The sequence below is a fragment of the Eulemur rufifrons genome, chromosome 3, assembly GCF_041146395.1.
Source record: "Eulemur rufifrons isolate Redbay chromosome 3, OSU_ERuf_1, whole genome shotgun sequence".
Lineage (NCBI taxonomy): Eukaryota > Metazoa > Chordata > Mammalia > Primates > Lemuridae > Eulemur > Eulemur rufifrons.
The window spans coordinates 5235192-5250451 of NC_090985.1; the positions used below are offsets into that span (position 1 = coordinate 5235192).

General features: G+C 41.0%; 1 protein-coding gene across 1 annotated transcript in view; it reads left to right on the forward strand.

The window, feature by feature from the left end:
• IQGAP1 (IQ motif containing GTPase activating protein 1) overlaps positions 1-15260 on the forward strand; it is a 97748-nt gene that overhangs the window by 41278 nt on the left and 41210 nt on the right. Inside the window, exons 7-14 of the mRNA XM_069466585.1 lie at positions 230-343; positions 895-1073; positions 3049-3133; positions 7745-7908; positions 8733-8817; positions 11621-11784; positions 11970-12130; positions 13644-13768. Of these exons, the coding sequence (XP_069322686.1) occupies positions 230-343; positions 895-1073; positions 3049-3133; positions 7745-7908; positions 8733-8817; positions 11621-11784; positions 11970-12130; positions 13644-13768 (1077 nt within the window). The remainder of the gene's footprint in view (positions 1-229; positions 344-894; positions 1074-3048; positions 3134-7744; positions 7909-8732; positions 8818-11620; positions 11785-11969; positions 12131-13643; positions 13769-15260) is intronic.

Sequence of the window (15260 nt, forward strand, 5' to 3'; positions counted from 1 at the left end):
TATTGCTTATGTCCTTGATAATTATAATAATGGTTAATGTTTATTGAGTGCATCGTATGACCAGGTACTGTGTTAAGTGCTTTCCGTGTATTATCTCATTAAATCCTTATAACAACCCTAAGAGATAGATGCCATTTAATCCCCTTTTATAGCTGAAGAATCTGTTTCCTTCTCTGAGTTGTGGAAAGGTGCTTAACTTGCTTGATTGGGTCTTAATTCTGTTCTGCAGAAGAAGAAATCAACAACATGAAGATTGAGCTGGAGAAGTACGGGATCCAGATGCCCGCCTTCAGCAAGATTGGGGGCATCCTGGCTAATGAACTCTCTGTGGATGAGGCTGCATGTAAGAAGAGAAATATTTTGTGGGTTCAGATGGGATTGTTGCCACCATTTCCAATAATTAATGCTAGAGTGATGATTATGAATTTTGCTAGCAAGTTTAAGTCCATATATGTAAACACTGCTATAATATTCGATGCTATTGTAATTTGGGAATAGGTGGTTAATTTGATTAAAAACATTTAGAAAGTAAGTCTTACATTTCAGCACCCTATTAAGTTTCTTATTTTCTTATGATATTTACTTGGTAATTAAGGGTGAACATCTCCACAGTAAATGTTCCTTGAAAGACTCTTTTAGGAACATTTCCCTGTGAGATTCCAAATTCAGCATCCCAAACATGGATCACAGGTGGAGCTGTGGCTGGCTTTGTGCATCATAAGGAAGAGACCAGGCTCATGGGATCTGGGAAGCCATTCCTCCGATCCCAGTTATTTCTCTATGAACAGGAGCCTCTCTCTGTAATAGGGGGTTGCAGTGTTGTCTTGTATGTGTAATGAAAATCCTTTACTCTATATAATTTCAGGGTTCTGTGCTTTGAATTTTTTTTTTTAGTACATGCTGCTGTTATTGCTATCAATGAAGCTATTGACCGTAGAATTCCGGCTGACACGTTTACAGCTCTGAAAAATCCTAATGCCATGCTTGTAAATCTTGAAGAGCCCTTGGCATCCACGTACCAGGATGTACTTTACCAGGCCAAGCAGGACAAAATGGCAAATGCTAAAAACAGGGTAAAAATGGAATACGTATTCTTAATTTATATTGTTTCATAATTTGACATGGCTCCATTTTAAGGTCAGTTTTATTGAGGTATAATTTACATACAATAAAATTTACCCATTTTAAGCGTGCAGTCTGAGTTTTGATAAATATATGTCGCCATTTAACCATCACCCAAGAAAGTTCCGTAGTGCCTTTTTGCAGTCAATATCTGCCCCCCTTCCTCCTCTGACCCCAGGCAACTACCAATCTATTTTCTATCACTATAGTTTGCCTTTTTTAGAATTTCATATAAATGGAATTACATAGTATCTTTTGGTTTTAGACTCCATTTTAAAAATTTTTTAAATTTTTATTTTTAATTTCATTTTTTTAAATTTTTTTTTATTATTTTATATCATCTTATTGTTATGGGGGATACAGAATTGCAAGTTACATACGTTGCCCATGTACCACCTTTTTATTTTTGAGACAGGGTCTCACTCTGTCACCTGGGCTAGAGTGCAGTAGTATCATCATAGCTCACAGCAACCTCAAACTCCTGGGCTTGAGCAATTCTTCTACCTCAGCTTTCCAAGTAGCTGGGACTACAGGTGCACACTACTACGCCTGGCTAATTTTTTAATTTTTTGTAGAAACGAGGTTTCGCTCTTGCTCAGGCTGATCATGAACTCCTGACCTCAAGCGATCCTCCTGCCTTGGCCTCCCAAAGTGCTAGGATTACAGGCGTGAGCCACTTCTCCCTGCCTAGACTCCATTTTGACCTCTACTTTCTTCTTGAATTTTGTGCAAATAAAGTTCTGGAGTGTAGTCATTTAAAATTAATAGTTCCCTTTTGAAAGATGGTTTCCAAATATTAATATAGCCCTTCTCCTTTTCCAGATTCTCCAGGGTGAAATACTCTGTACTATTGTTATGGGTATGTGGAAGTTAGTTGAATGATTCTGGGTTGGAAAAACTGAAGATAAGAGTGTCCTTTAAGACCTATATGTGTTAGGGGATGGTGGCTCACGCCTGGAATCCCAACATTTGGGAAGCCGAGGTGGGAGGATCGCTTGAGGCCAGGAGTTTAAGACCAGCCTGAGCAGCATAGTGAGACTCCCATCTGTAACATTAAAAAAAAGAAAAACAAAAAACCTCAGCGGAGTGCAGTGGCACATGCCTATGGTTCCAGCTATTCAAGAGGCTGAGGTGAGAGGATTCCTTGAGCCCAGGAGTTTGAGATTATAGTGAGCTATGATCATGACACTGCACTCCAGCTTGGGTGACAGAGTGAGACCCTGTCTAAAAAGGAAAAAAAAAAAAAAGGCTTTATACAAATGTATTCATTCCTTGTTGAAATTAGTGATTAAAACCTCTCAGTTCTTTGGGCACATATGCAGATGACAAAAATGAAGACAAGCTCACTCTCAGAACGTCCTTTGTATCTCATATCATAAAGCGGGGATTTTAACCCCCAGGATAGGTGCCAAACTGGCCTGCCGAGAAGATGCTGCTGCCGTGCCTCTGCCTGTGGCACCAGTAGAGGCTGCAAGATTGTGAACCTGTATGTTCCCATTTTGCTCAGGTCTGGGGCAAGGATGTGCTGCTTTGTAAGTGAACAGAGCAGGGTTTATTCAGTGCTCTTGCCCAACTCTGGAAGAGCCCCCGTGCTCGTCATTAACAAATGGATCTGCTTTTTGTGGTTTTAGTTATAATCATGTAGCCTTCTGCTTTGTTCTTTGTAAAGGATTTTTCTTTTTTAAGATGGGGTTTCGCTATGTTGCCCAGGGTTGGTCTTGAACTGCTGGGCTCAAGTGATCCTCCAACCTCAGCCTCCCAAGTAGTTGGGATTATAGGTGTGCACTACTGCGCCCAGCTTGTAAAGGATTTTAAACTACACATACTCATGCCTGGTTCTGCTATGGTCAGGGAGAACACAAATGTGTTTCTGTGGTCGTCTTAGGCACCTGAGCTAACTTAACTCTACTTTTTACTCATCTTCAGACAGAAAACGCTGAGAGGGAAAGGGACGTGTATGAGGAGCTGCTCACTCAAGCTGAAATCCAAGGCAATGTAAACAAAGTCAATAGTAAGTGTGTTCCTGAGTCAGGCACCCAAGGGGGTATTACAGAATAATGTGGGTGTTGATCTATTCTCAGACTCGCGACACGGTTTGATTTATTTTAGACATTAGTGGATTTGTGTAGGGCCTGTCGCTCGCTACAGTGCTCTGTGTGCTGTGCCTCCGTGTCAGTTGTTGTCCTCCGTGGTAGCTTCTGGGCTGGTCTTTTGGGTTATAGCTTCAGTCTTTCACCCCGTGTAACATACTGTTCCAAAAAAATTATTTGCCGGCCGGGCGCGGTGGCTCACGCCTGTAATCCTAGCACTCTGGGAGGCCGAGGTGGGCGGATCGTTTGAGCTCAGGAGTTCGAGACCAGCCTGAGCAAGAGCGAGACCCCATCTCTACTAAAAATAGAAAGAAATTATATGGACAGCTAAAAATATATATAGAAAAAATTAGCCGGGCATGGTGGTGCATGCCTGTAGTCCCAGCTACTCGGGAGGCTGAGACAGGAGGATCGCTTGAGCTCAGGAGTTTGAGGTTGCTGTGAGCTAGGCTGACGCCACGGCACTCACTCTAGCCTGGGCAACAGAGTGAGACTCTGTCTCAAAAAAAAAAAAAAAAAAAAAAAAAAAAAAATTATTTGCCTATTTTTAAAGAATCATTATGGTTTTGTTTTTCTTTTAAAGAATAATGTAAGCTATCCAGATATAAACAATAAACAAAAAATTAGACCCCATCACTTAGAAATAACCCCATTGCCATTTTTATGCATGTCTTTCAAAACATATTTAAACAAAAATGAGATTATGCTTTTAATATTGATTTTTGTATATGTGTTATACACTTTTGAAAAATTAATTTTTTGAAAGTATCATTTTCATTTTGGCACTTCTCTGCTAAAGAACCTGTACTGGCTCCTTATCACTTGCCAGACAAAATGTGGATCCTTAGCCTAGTGGAGTTCTTTGTACAATATTTCATGAATATTGATTACTCTTTATAGAAACTCATTTGCTTGTCTCCCATATTCATTCTGTTCATTTCATGACTCAGAGTCTGGCTCTGAAGTGGTATAGACCTGGGATTTGATCTCTTATCCTCTTATTAACAGCTGTGTGACATTGGATACCTGCACTAGAGGAGGTGTTATGTGGATAATTGAGATAATGTATTTAAATTGCCTGATATTTAGTAAGTACTCAATGAACAAGAGGATTACCGCTTTGTTAATCATGTAATCACCTCACTGTAGTGCCCTCCTGCCTCATCTCTTACCTAATCCAGGTCGTACCCACCATTCAAGATCCAGTTCAATTTTCACCTCAGTGCCTATCTCAGTTCACAAATATACTTGTCTTTCAAATCTCCAACAGCATTAATAGGCTAATCACCACAATTTTGTGCTTAATTATGCATTGTCTTGTATTGCTTGCTCTTTATTTCTGACATCTTTATACACTCGTTAAAGTAGAGATTACTTATTCTGCTTCTTTTGAAGTCCTCATAATTCCTAGCATAGGTTTAGACTCACCAAAAGAACTAATAAGTTTGATTTCAATCAGTTAGGCTTGTCTTGATCTTGTTTTGCTCAAGATGATAACAACAACAGTAATAGTAACCAGTGTTCTCATTGTTCATTTGGAGCTCCTAATTTCTCATTTGAACTAATACTCTGATAACCAGAGAGGATTGACAAGATTTTCCCAACTCCATATTATATGAAGTTCTAAATCCTGACCGGGAGTTTTGGTATTCTGCTACCTTCTGGTTCATTTAGGGTAATGACCTTCTGATGCTTTGAATGACCTTCCATTCAGGTACGGGTGGTGTCTTGTGCTGAATCTGTATGAAGACTTAAGTCAGCAAATATAAACTGGAGTGTCCTTATGCTTCATTCTCTTTATGAGAACAAAGTCCAGCATGTTTCCTGTTGCATAGACTCCATAAAATCCTTTTTATTTTACTGAGGGATTTTTTTCCTACTTTATTATTTGGGATTTTATAACCTTTGTAGCTTTACCTTGATAATTATATGAGAGTCAGTTATAAACATGTAAGGAAAGAATGATATGTATATGTTCTTTTTTTTTTTTTTTTTTTTTGTTGAGACAGAGTCTCACTTTGTTGCCCAGGCTAGAGTGAGTGCCGTGGCATCAGCTTAGCTCACAGCAACCTCAGACTCCTCGGCTTAAGCGATCCTCCTGCCTCAGCCTCCCGAGTAGCTGGGACTACAGGCATGCGCCACTATGCCCGGCTAATTTTTTCTATATAGATTTTTAGTTGTCCATATAATGTCTTTCTATTTTTAGTAGAGACGTGGTCTCACTCTTGCTCAGGCTGGTCTCGAACTCCTGAGCTCAAACGATCTGCCCACCTCGGCCTCCCAGAGTGCTAGGATTACAGGCGTGAGCCACCGCGCCCGGCCGTATATGTTCTTAAACTGTTCTAATCATATGTGGTCAGGAGAGCAAAATAATAAAAATTCCCTCAAATAACCTTCAATATAATGGGAGAAGATAAACATTCAAATGAATGATTTTAGGGCAGCTTGATTAGAACAAGGCACAAAAGGTGCTTTAGGCGCAGTCTTAGAATAGAGAAGGAAATGACGACTGCTGCTTAGATTTTTGAGTGGGTTCAGTGTACATGAATCTTCACTGGGATTCTGAGGATAGATAAAGAGGGTGAGGATAAGACAGAATTCCCTGCAGAGGAACAATCTTTTCCTAATTCTAGAGAAAGTCTGAGGCCAGGGAAAGCTATATGGCAGGAAAACATAGGGACTTTCAGTTCCAGGAATTGTCTTAATGTAATTACAGATAAGATTCTTTGCGCAGGGAATGAGAACCAGCAATGAGGCCATTAACACTGCCCCAGAAAGAAAGCAATAGGCCAATAGTTACAAATGAAAAAAGTTTTTTATTTTATTTTTTGTTAAGTAGAATAAGGAAAGTTAGAGTTAGATAATTAAAGTTCAGTAGGAAGACATATTTGAATAATTTAAACTTTATCATCTTTGCAATATAAATGTTAGGAAATATTCATTTACATGTATAAGTAGTAAGTTTATGCTTCTAGAAAAAGCGTAATTGACTGGATGCTTTTGTAGATAGATACCGAGATTTTGCGGTACATGCCTAGAGAAAGTATGGCTGTTACCTATGTTGATTTTATGTTCTGTCCCCAGCTACTGTGAAAGCTCCCTGAGGACGGGGATAATTGTTTTGTTCACTGCCGTATTTCCCGCATATAGCAGGTCCTCAGTAAATACTATTGAAAGAATGAATGGTTGGTTGGCTAACGGCCACATAGACCGGCGGCCATGACTTAAGAAGCCACCACCTTGGTATGGTTATCAGGCACAATTATTAGAAAGAAAGAAATAATCTCTTAGGAGCCTACAGTGAGACCACAAAGCCATAGCCATTTTTTAACCTTTTCTTCCTTTACCTCTTGGTTTTGTTTTATTACTCTTTCCCAGCGCCCCCACTTCCCATTTTCTAGTGTATTTGAGACTTTATTTCCCTTGGGCTGTTTTGATTTTCTTTCTAACAGCTTATTTATTTTGTTTTTTACTAATGAAAACATTTAAAATTGAAAAGTACTGCTATGCCCCAGATATTGTGATTTTTAGCATTTTATTGATTTCTTTTTGCTACTTTGATAAAATCAGATGTTTATCCGTGGACAGTGGTGGAGGGAGGCATTTTCTCTTCTAAAACTTGAGAAACTAAAAGTAATAAAGTAATTATGATTCTGATTTAATTTCTAATCAGAAATTATCTGGTTTTGACTTTTAACCTAATACCTTATTTATTTTACAATATAAAAGTGCTTTTATGTATATGATTTCATTTAATCTTAAAATTAACCCTATGAAGAAGGTTTCCGGATGAAGGAACATCTGTGTTTTCACTGTCAGATACTATATTAAAGAGCTTGTGTGACCTCAGTTTCCATGACTAGGTAGAGAATATTGAGAAGGGTAAGAGCCCCTTCTACTGTTCACTGGTCAGACCACCCTTGCTACCTTGAGCACTGACTCCCTGTGAGTGGAGCATGTTCAGGAAATACCAGGATAGTGAATGGATTCGAAATGATGCTATGTAAGAAATGGTTGAAGGACCTAGGGCTGTTCGTGTGGAGTGCACTGTCACAAGGAAGGGGGAGTTGAATGTATTCAGTGTGAACTTCAGGGTAGAAGTTAAAAAAAATTTTTTTTTGAAACAGAATTGTCCAGAGATGTAGTAAATTCCCATGGCAGATACTGTCTCCTGTTTAATGGTCTGTAAGCATCATCTGGACAACTCTGCATTGGTGGCTCTTACGTTACTACCCATATTGGTGCCAAGCTATTAATATTTGCAGCTGGAAGGCTTTAAGTAGGCCCGGGTGTGGCCTAGGACTCTGCGAGAAATCTGATGAACAGCTTGCTGGGAACCCCTGCACTGGGTGACTTTAAGGTTCCTTTCCAATCCCAAGATCTTAATGCTTCTGAGATACTACAGAAAAAAAGGCTCTCTGAGTTATATTTCCCTTATTTGGAACTGAGATTGGTTTTGGGGAAGGAAAAATATTCTAGGCTATTGTGTTAACGTAGTTTTTTCTTAAGCTTTTGCCTTTTTTCCTCATCAGCAATTTCTGCGTTAGCCAATATCGACCTGGCTTTGGAGCAGGGAGCTGCACTGGCCTTGTTCAAGGCTCTGCAGTCACCAGCTCTGGGTCTTCGAGGACTGCAGCAACAGAACAGTGACTGGTACTTCAAGCAGCTCCTGAGTGATAAACAGCAGAAGAGACAGGTAAAAATTCTAGAGGCTGGAGCTGCAAGAGTTTGTATTTGTCCATTTGAATCCCATGCCAGCATTTAAAGATATTTTTGCAGCTTTTTTTTCTAGTACAACTTTTTCTCCTGCATATAAATTAGTTTTTTTTAAATCCTCAGGTAAAATACATATTGTTTTCAGCTCTCTTTTGCTTTTAGAGCAGCGAATTCTCTTTTAAAATAAATAATACCCACTCCACCCCCAGCCGCCAGCCCTAGTCTAACCACCCCTTCATTCCTACCATCTCCCTCTATCCCCGACTAAAAGCTATTGGGGAAAACCTGAATTTTTTTTACATTCTTACATCACAAATTTCCACTTTAAAAAGCCACACCTCATTAGTTTCTTGTGGCCAACACTGGGAAAGTACTTAATGTGCAGTGAGGGTAGATTATATGGGATTGTACTTTGTGGGTTATTTTAGAACAAACATGGGGGGGCTTTCTTTTTTGTCTAAATAAGGGCAAGTGTGTATATTACAAATTCCTGGCATCTGTTGGTCAGAGTAAAGCAGCATTAATGTGCTGAAGATTCTGTAAACGTTTTCTCTCAGAACATTTTGATGCTTTGTACGGAATATTTTAAAAAATATACCAGTATCTGGAAAGTCACTCTACCCCAGATTTGGCAAGGGGCTTGGGCTCTATTTAGGGCTGCCACTTTGGCTGCATGTGGCCTGGAGCTGTCACTTACGTCTGTGGTTCTCTGTCCCTCGTGGCTGCTGCAGAGCTCTGAGAACCGTGAGGTCTGGGAGCACAGGCACAAGCAATCTTTACATAAGTGTTCGTTGCTTTCCTCAGAGCGGCCAGGCCGACCCCCTGCAGAAGGAGGAGCTGCAGTCTGGAGTGGACGCTGCAAACAGTGCTGCCCAGCAGTACCAGCGAAGTAAGGGTCCCCTCAGCTGGGTGTCCGTGGAAGTGTGCAGTAGGACGGGAAAGTTGTGGCTTTATGTCATTGAAGGGTCTGAGATTAGCTTCTGTCACCCCTCACTCCCCACCTTGAGCCTGCCAACCATAATCAACTACCAGTTACTGTTGGTGGCAGTAGAATTCTGCCAGTTTTGTTTTTTAATTGATATGTAATAGTTGTACATATTTTGGGGGTACATGTGATATTTTGATACGTGCATGCAACAGTAATGATCAAATCAGGGTAATTGGGATATCTGTCACCTCAAAGATTTATCTTTTCTTTATGTTGAATATTCTAATTTTTCTAGCTAATTTGAATGAATTATATGTTATTGTTTATTATAGTCACCTGACTGTACTATCAAATATTAGATGTTATTCCTTCTATCTAACTGTATTTTTGTACTCATTAACCAATCTCTCTTCATTCCCTCCTCCCCACCGCCCTTCCCAGCCTCTGGTAACCCCAATCAATGCTGTACCTCCATGAGATCCCCTTTTTTAGCTCCCACATATGAGTGAGAAAATATTTGTCTTTCTATGCCTGGCTTATTTCACTTGACAGAATGACCCCTAGTTCCATCCATGTTGCTGCAAATGATAGCATTTCATTCTTTTTCATGGCTGAATAATATTCCATTGTGTATTTATACTACATTTTCTTTATCCATTTACTCATTGATGGATACTTAGATTGAGTCCAAATCTTGGCTGTTGTGAATAGTGCTGCGATAAACATGGGAGTGCAGATTCTCTCTTTCTTTTTTTTTTTTTTTTTTTGAGACAGAGTCTCACTCTGTTGCCCGGGCTAGAGTGAGTGCCGTGGCGTTAGCCTAGCTCACAGCAACCTCAAACTCCTGGGCTTAAGCGATCCTACTGCCTCAGCCTCCCGAGTCGCTGGGACTACAGGCATGTGCCACCATGCCCGGCTAATTTTTTGTATATATATTTTTTAGTTGTCCATATAATTTCTTTCTATTTTTAGTAGAGACGGGGTCTCACTCTTGCTCAGGCTGGTCTCGAACTCCTGAGCTCAAGTGATCCTCTCGCCTCAGCCTCCAAGAGTGCTAGAATTCCAGGCATGAGCCACCGTGCCCGGCCTGTATGTTTTCTTTTGATAAATGTCTGTTCAGTACATTTGTCCAGTTTTTAATCAGATTGTTTGGTTTTTGTGCTATTGAGTTGTTTGAATTCTTTACATATTCTGGTTATTAATCCCTTGTCAGATGGGTAGTTTGCAGATATTTTCTCCCATTCTGTAGGTTGTCTCTTTACTTTATTGATTGTTTCTTTTGAAGCCTTTTAGCTTGATGTTGTTTCATTTGTCTATTTTTGCTTTTGTTGCCTATGCTTTTGAAGTCTTACTCAAAAAATCTTTGCACAGACCAGTATCCTGAAACATTTCTCCAATATTTTTGTCTAGTAATTTCATGGTTTCAGGTGATACATTTAAGTCTTTAATCCATTTTGGTTTAATTTTTATATACGGTGAAGAGATAGGGGTCACGTTTATTCTTCTGCATATGATTATCCAGTTTTCCCAGTGCCATTTGTTGAAGAGACTGTATTAGTCCGTTTTGTTTGCTATAAAGGAATACCTGGTGGCAGGGTAATTTGTAAAGAAAGAGGTTTATTTAGCTCACAGTTCTGCAGGCTATGCAAAAGCATGATGCTGGCATCTGCTTGGCTTCTAGTGAGGGCTTTTGTGCTGCATCAAATCATGGTGGAGAAGGTCAAAGGGGAAGTGGGCACATGCGAAAAGGGACCAAACCCAAGGGGCATCCTGGCTTTATAACAACCCACTCTCCGGGAGCTAATCCAGTCCCCTAAGAACCAATCCAGTCTTGAGCGAGAACTCACTCACTGCTTCAAGAATGGCACCATGCTATTCATGAGGGATTTCACCTCATGATCCAAACACCCCTCTCTCTAGGCCCTGCCTCCCAGCACTGCCACACTAGGGATCAGATTTCCACATGCGGTTTGGTGGGCACAAACAAACCACAGACCACAGCACTTTGCTTTCCCCAGTGTATGTTCTTGGTGCCTTTGTCAAAAATGACTTGGGTGTAAATGTGTGGGTTTATTTCCGGGCTCTCTACCCTGTTCCATTGGTCTATGTGTCTGTTTTATTTCCTCCAGTTTACAAGTAGAACTGGAGTCAGTATAGGCTCACCTTGGCTGGAAGCACTTCATGATTGGCTAGAGATCTGGAGGTGGCCAGTTAAGGGATTGGTGAGATTTGGATGGTGGAAAAGGAGAGAGAAGAATGTTCCTAATGCAGGATAATGAGGGAAAAAGGAAATAGGAGCAGAGGTACAGATGGTAAAAGATGTATTTAAGGAACAGTAGTTACAATAACATTTTTGTGGATGGGCAGAGCTACGTAAGATAAATGGTTGGATAGATTGTGGAAAGCTGAGTGGCACCTTAAGAAGCTGGCGTGTTATTTGTGAGGCTACAGGGGAAGGAGGAGATGGTTTGGGTGGAGAGTAGTGGTGGCAGACAGGGTGAATTGAGTGGAAAGAAGATATGGGTGAGGAGAACAGTTAGGAGGCCGCCCCTTTTTTAAACCCCTCTATTGAGATGTGGTTTAGTTCACATGCCATATAGTTCACCCTTCATACAAAGGAAGCTGCTTTTTAAAGGTGACAGTTCCACTTCAGACTTTATGGCTGATAGTTCCTCCATAGACTGTAACTTTCTTTCATGAAAACTGTCGCCCACTTCCCCTCGGGCTCTCAGCGTACTGCGTTTCTGATCTGCCTTCTGCACAGGACTGGCCGCAGTGGCAGCGATCAATGCCGCGATCCAGAAGGGTGTTGCCGAGAAGACTGTGCTGGAGCTGATGAATCCCGAAGCCCAGCTGCCCCAGGTGTACCCGTTTGCCGCCGACCTCTACCAGAAGGAGCTGGCTACTCTGCAGCAGCAGAGTCCCCAGGTGAGTTCACTGAGCCTGTCTTGTTTGTGAGCAACGGGGGTGGAGGTGAATTTAATACCCACTTCTTCGTGTGGTCAGGAAGACCTTTCTTCCAGAAACTGAGTCTTGTTATGGTTTTATTGAACTTCTGACTTCCTTGGTATTCAAGAATGTCTTTCCTGTTTCCCCCATCCCTTTCTGTACAGCATAACCTCACCCATCCAGAGCTCTCTGTCGCAGTGGAGATGTTGTCATCGGTGGCCCTCATCAACAGGGCGCTGGAATCGGGAGACGTGAATACGGTGTGGAAGCAGCTGAGCAGTTCAGTCACAGGCCTGACCAATATCGAGGAAGAAAACTGTCAGAGGTGGGTGCCCAGAGTCAGTGGATTGAATCCGTGATCTAGCTGTTACCTCTGTCTTTTGTGTAGCAACACTCCTAGTCTCTTCGCAGGCGTTAGGACTTTAGTGTGGTCATACATTTCTTTTGTTCTACTCAGATTCATTTTATTCTTTATTATGCGGAAGGATTTACCGTACATTATAGATATGACATCATTCTCCCATGTATATGTGCATGCTTGTCTCACTTTGTTACACAGCCAAGATAACAGTATCTCATGCCCTGACAAAATTAATACTTATTTAATATTACCTAAACCTAGTCCACTTTCATTTTTCTTCGGTTGTTCCAGAACTTTCCTTTCTAGCTGGTTTGTTCAAATCAGGATTCAGTCCAGTATCATGTGTTACATCTGGCTGTTGTGTCCCTTAAGTATCTGTTTTCTTTTTGTTTTTATTCTTTTTTTGGAGACAGAGTCTCACTCTGCCCTGGGTAGAGTGCAGTAATGTCGTCGTACATCGTAGCTCACTGCAACCTCAAACTCGTGGGCTCAAGTGATCCTCCTGCCTAACCCTCCTGAGTAGCTGGAACTACACGTGTGTGCCACCACATCCAGCTAATTTTTTCTATTTTTGGTAGAGATGTGGTCTTGCTCTTGCTCAGGCTGGTCTCAAACTCCTGACCTCAAGTAATCCTCTTGCCTGAGCCTCCCAAAGTGCTAGGACTAGAGGCGTGAGCCACTGTGCCTGCCGCTTAGGTATCTTTTAATCTAAAATTGTCCCTTTCTTCATGACACTGACTTGTTAAAGAGATAGGGCCAATTGTCCTCTAAAATGTGCCATGTTATAGATAGTTCTGGTTGCTTTCTCACATTCGACTTATTCCTGTAAATTGTAAGTTAGAGCTAAAGGCTCGCCCCAATTCACTTTTAACACTTTTGGTGATGTGTCTTTCATATTGCCTCATATCAAGAGGCATGTGAAATCTACTTTTCCCACCATTAGAGATACTAAGATTGATCTTTGGATTAGGGAGACAGCTTACACCTCCATTGTATATTTATGTTTTTCATTTGTCAGCAGAACATCGTCTCTTTTTGTACCTTTGGTGTCATCAAAATGTCTGGTTCCCCATCAGTCATTCACATGATATTTTAAACTCTAATTGATAATCTTTGCCTAAATCAATAATAAGAAAGTATTGAATGATATGTTAATCTATCATTCCTTCCATTTTTCTTGTCTTCAGAGGAATTATTTGAGCTGCTTCCTCTGATTCTAAAGTCTGTCCTATCTGGAATTTAGAATATGTAACAGGCCATTGTGAGAATAATGTGCATTTTCACATTTTAAGGTAGCTCCCTAGTCCTAATACTGGCCTCTAGAATATATCAAACAGTTAGGGTGCCCTGGCATCCTTGGATTTTACTCCTAAGTCTTTTCATTCCTATCCTCCATAATAATCCTGAAGTTTTTGTTGTTCGTTTGTTTGTTTTAATGCTGCACTTCATTATCTTTTTTGTTGGGGTCCTGGGACAGATATCTTGATGAGTTGATGAAACTGAAAGCTCAGGCACATGCAGAGAATAATGAATTTATTACGTGGAATGACATCCAAGCTTGTGTGGACCATGTGAACCTGGTGGTACAAGAGGAACATGAGAGTGAGTAATCTTCCTGTCCCCCCCCCCAAATAATGTCACCGTTAAAGATGGTGTGATTCTATGAACTGGTTCTAAATACTACTCCTAGCAGGATTTTTGGGTGAGAGATTGAAAAATATCTTTATAACTAAAAAGTCTAAGGTTGTATATTGTTTTTGAAACACTAGGCAATTGCTGTAATTAGGTATGTATCTAATAAGAACTAAATTTTTTAGGAGGTAAATTGAACATGATCTGTTAATTTTAAATGCGGTTGTAGGGACCAAGGTCCTCTTTGCTGAAAAATCACTGACTTGAGGCAGATTGATTGACAGGAGAAAAGGCATACAAATTTATTTAATGTATATACATGGGAGCCTTCAGAATGAATACCTCCAAGATATGGGGGAAGTTTTACCTTTTTATGCTTAGGTTCAACAAAGCATGGACAGCAATGTAGGAATATGATTGGAAAACAGGGTATGATCTAGTGTTAATAGACTGGGAAACCCAGCAAGGCCTGTCTGTCCAGATTCTTCTTGGCCTCTCTGAGCTGCGTTCCTTCCTTCTGGTGTGGGGCAGGGCCTCTCTGGAGTGGGGGTCTTATGACTGCAGTCACACAAGGTAGGTCAGATAATTTCTTTATGGCCAGTTTTTATACAGGATAATTTGAGGTTTTATGGCTGGCTTCTGGGAAAGGGGATTCTGATTTCTTTCTTCCTTTTTTTTTTTTCCTTTTTTCTTTTTTTTGACTGGAAGGAAAAGGACTAGGTTCTGGTTCCCGTGACCTGCCTCGGGGAAGAGGGATTCTAGTTTCTATGGCTAGCCTCAGGGGAGAATGGGACTGAGAGACAGGAGCGCAGGAGAAGGTCAGAGAAAAACTTTTGCTTCTGAGGCCTTCATTTGGGGATACTGTTTTCTGAGCCCCAGCACTGTTGTAATAGGTAGTTCTGACACTACCTGGAATTACAACCCATTGCACACGTTGGGGGCACAGTTCTCCACAAGACTCCTCTCATTTCAGATACCAGGTGCAAGCTGCAGGGTTCCCAGGCCACTGCACTTCTAAACAAGTGGCTACAAATTTGGGGGTTCCTCTACCCCCTCAGGTTCAGTCATTTGCTAGAAGGACTCACAGAAGTGAGGGAACTGCTAGACTTATGATTACAGTTTTATTATAAAGGATATAAATTAGGACCAGCTGAAAGAAGAGACTCATAGGGCAATGTCTGGGAGGGTCCCCAATACAAGGCTTCTGTGTTCTCAGGATACCTCACCCTCCTGGTACTTTGGAGTGTATCACCAACCAGGGAAGCTCACCCAAGCTTTGGGCATCCAGTTTTTAAGTGGGCATCATTACGTACGCACGCATGCTTGATTGAATTACAGGTCCTGTGATTAGACTCAAATTTCCAGTTGGCCTCCACTCCATGGAGGTCAGGAGGCCAAGCTGATATCACATGACTCGATCTTATAATCACATGGTTGATCTTTCCAGCATGGCCAGCCTCCA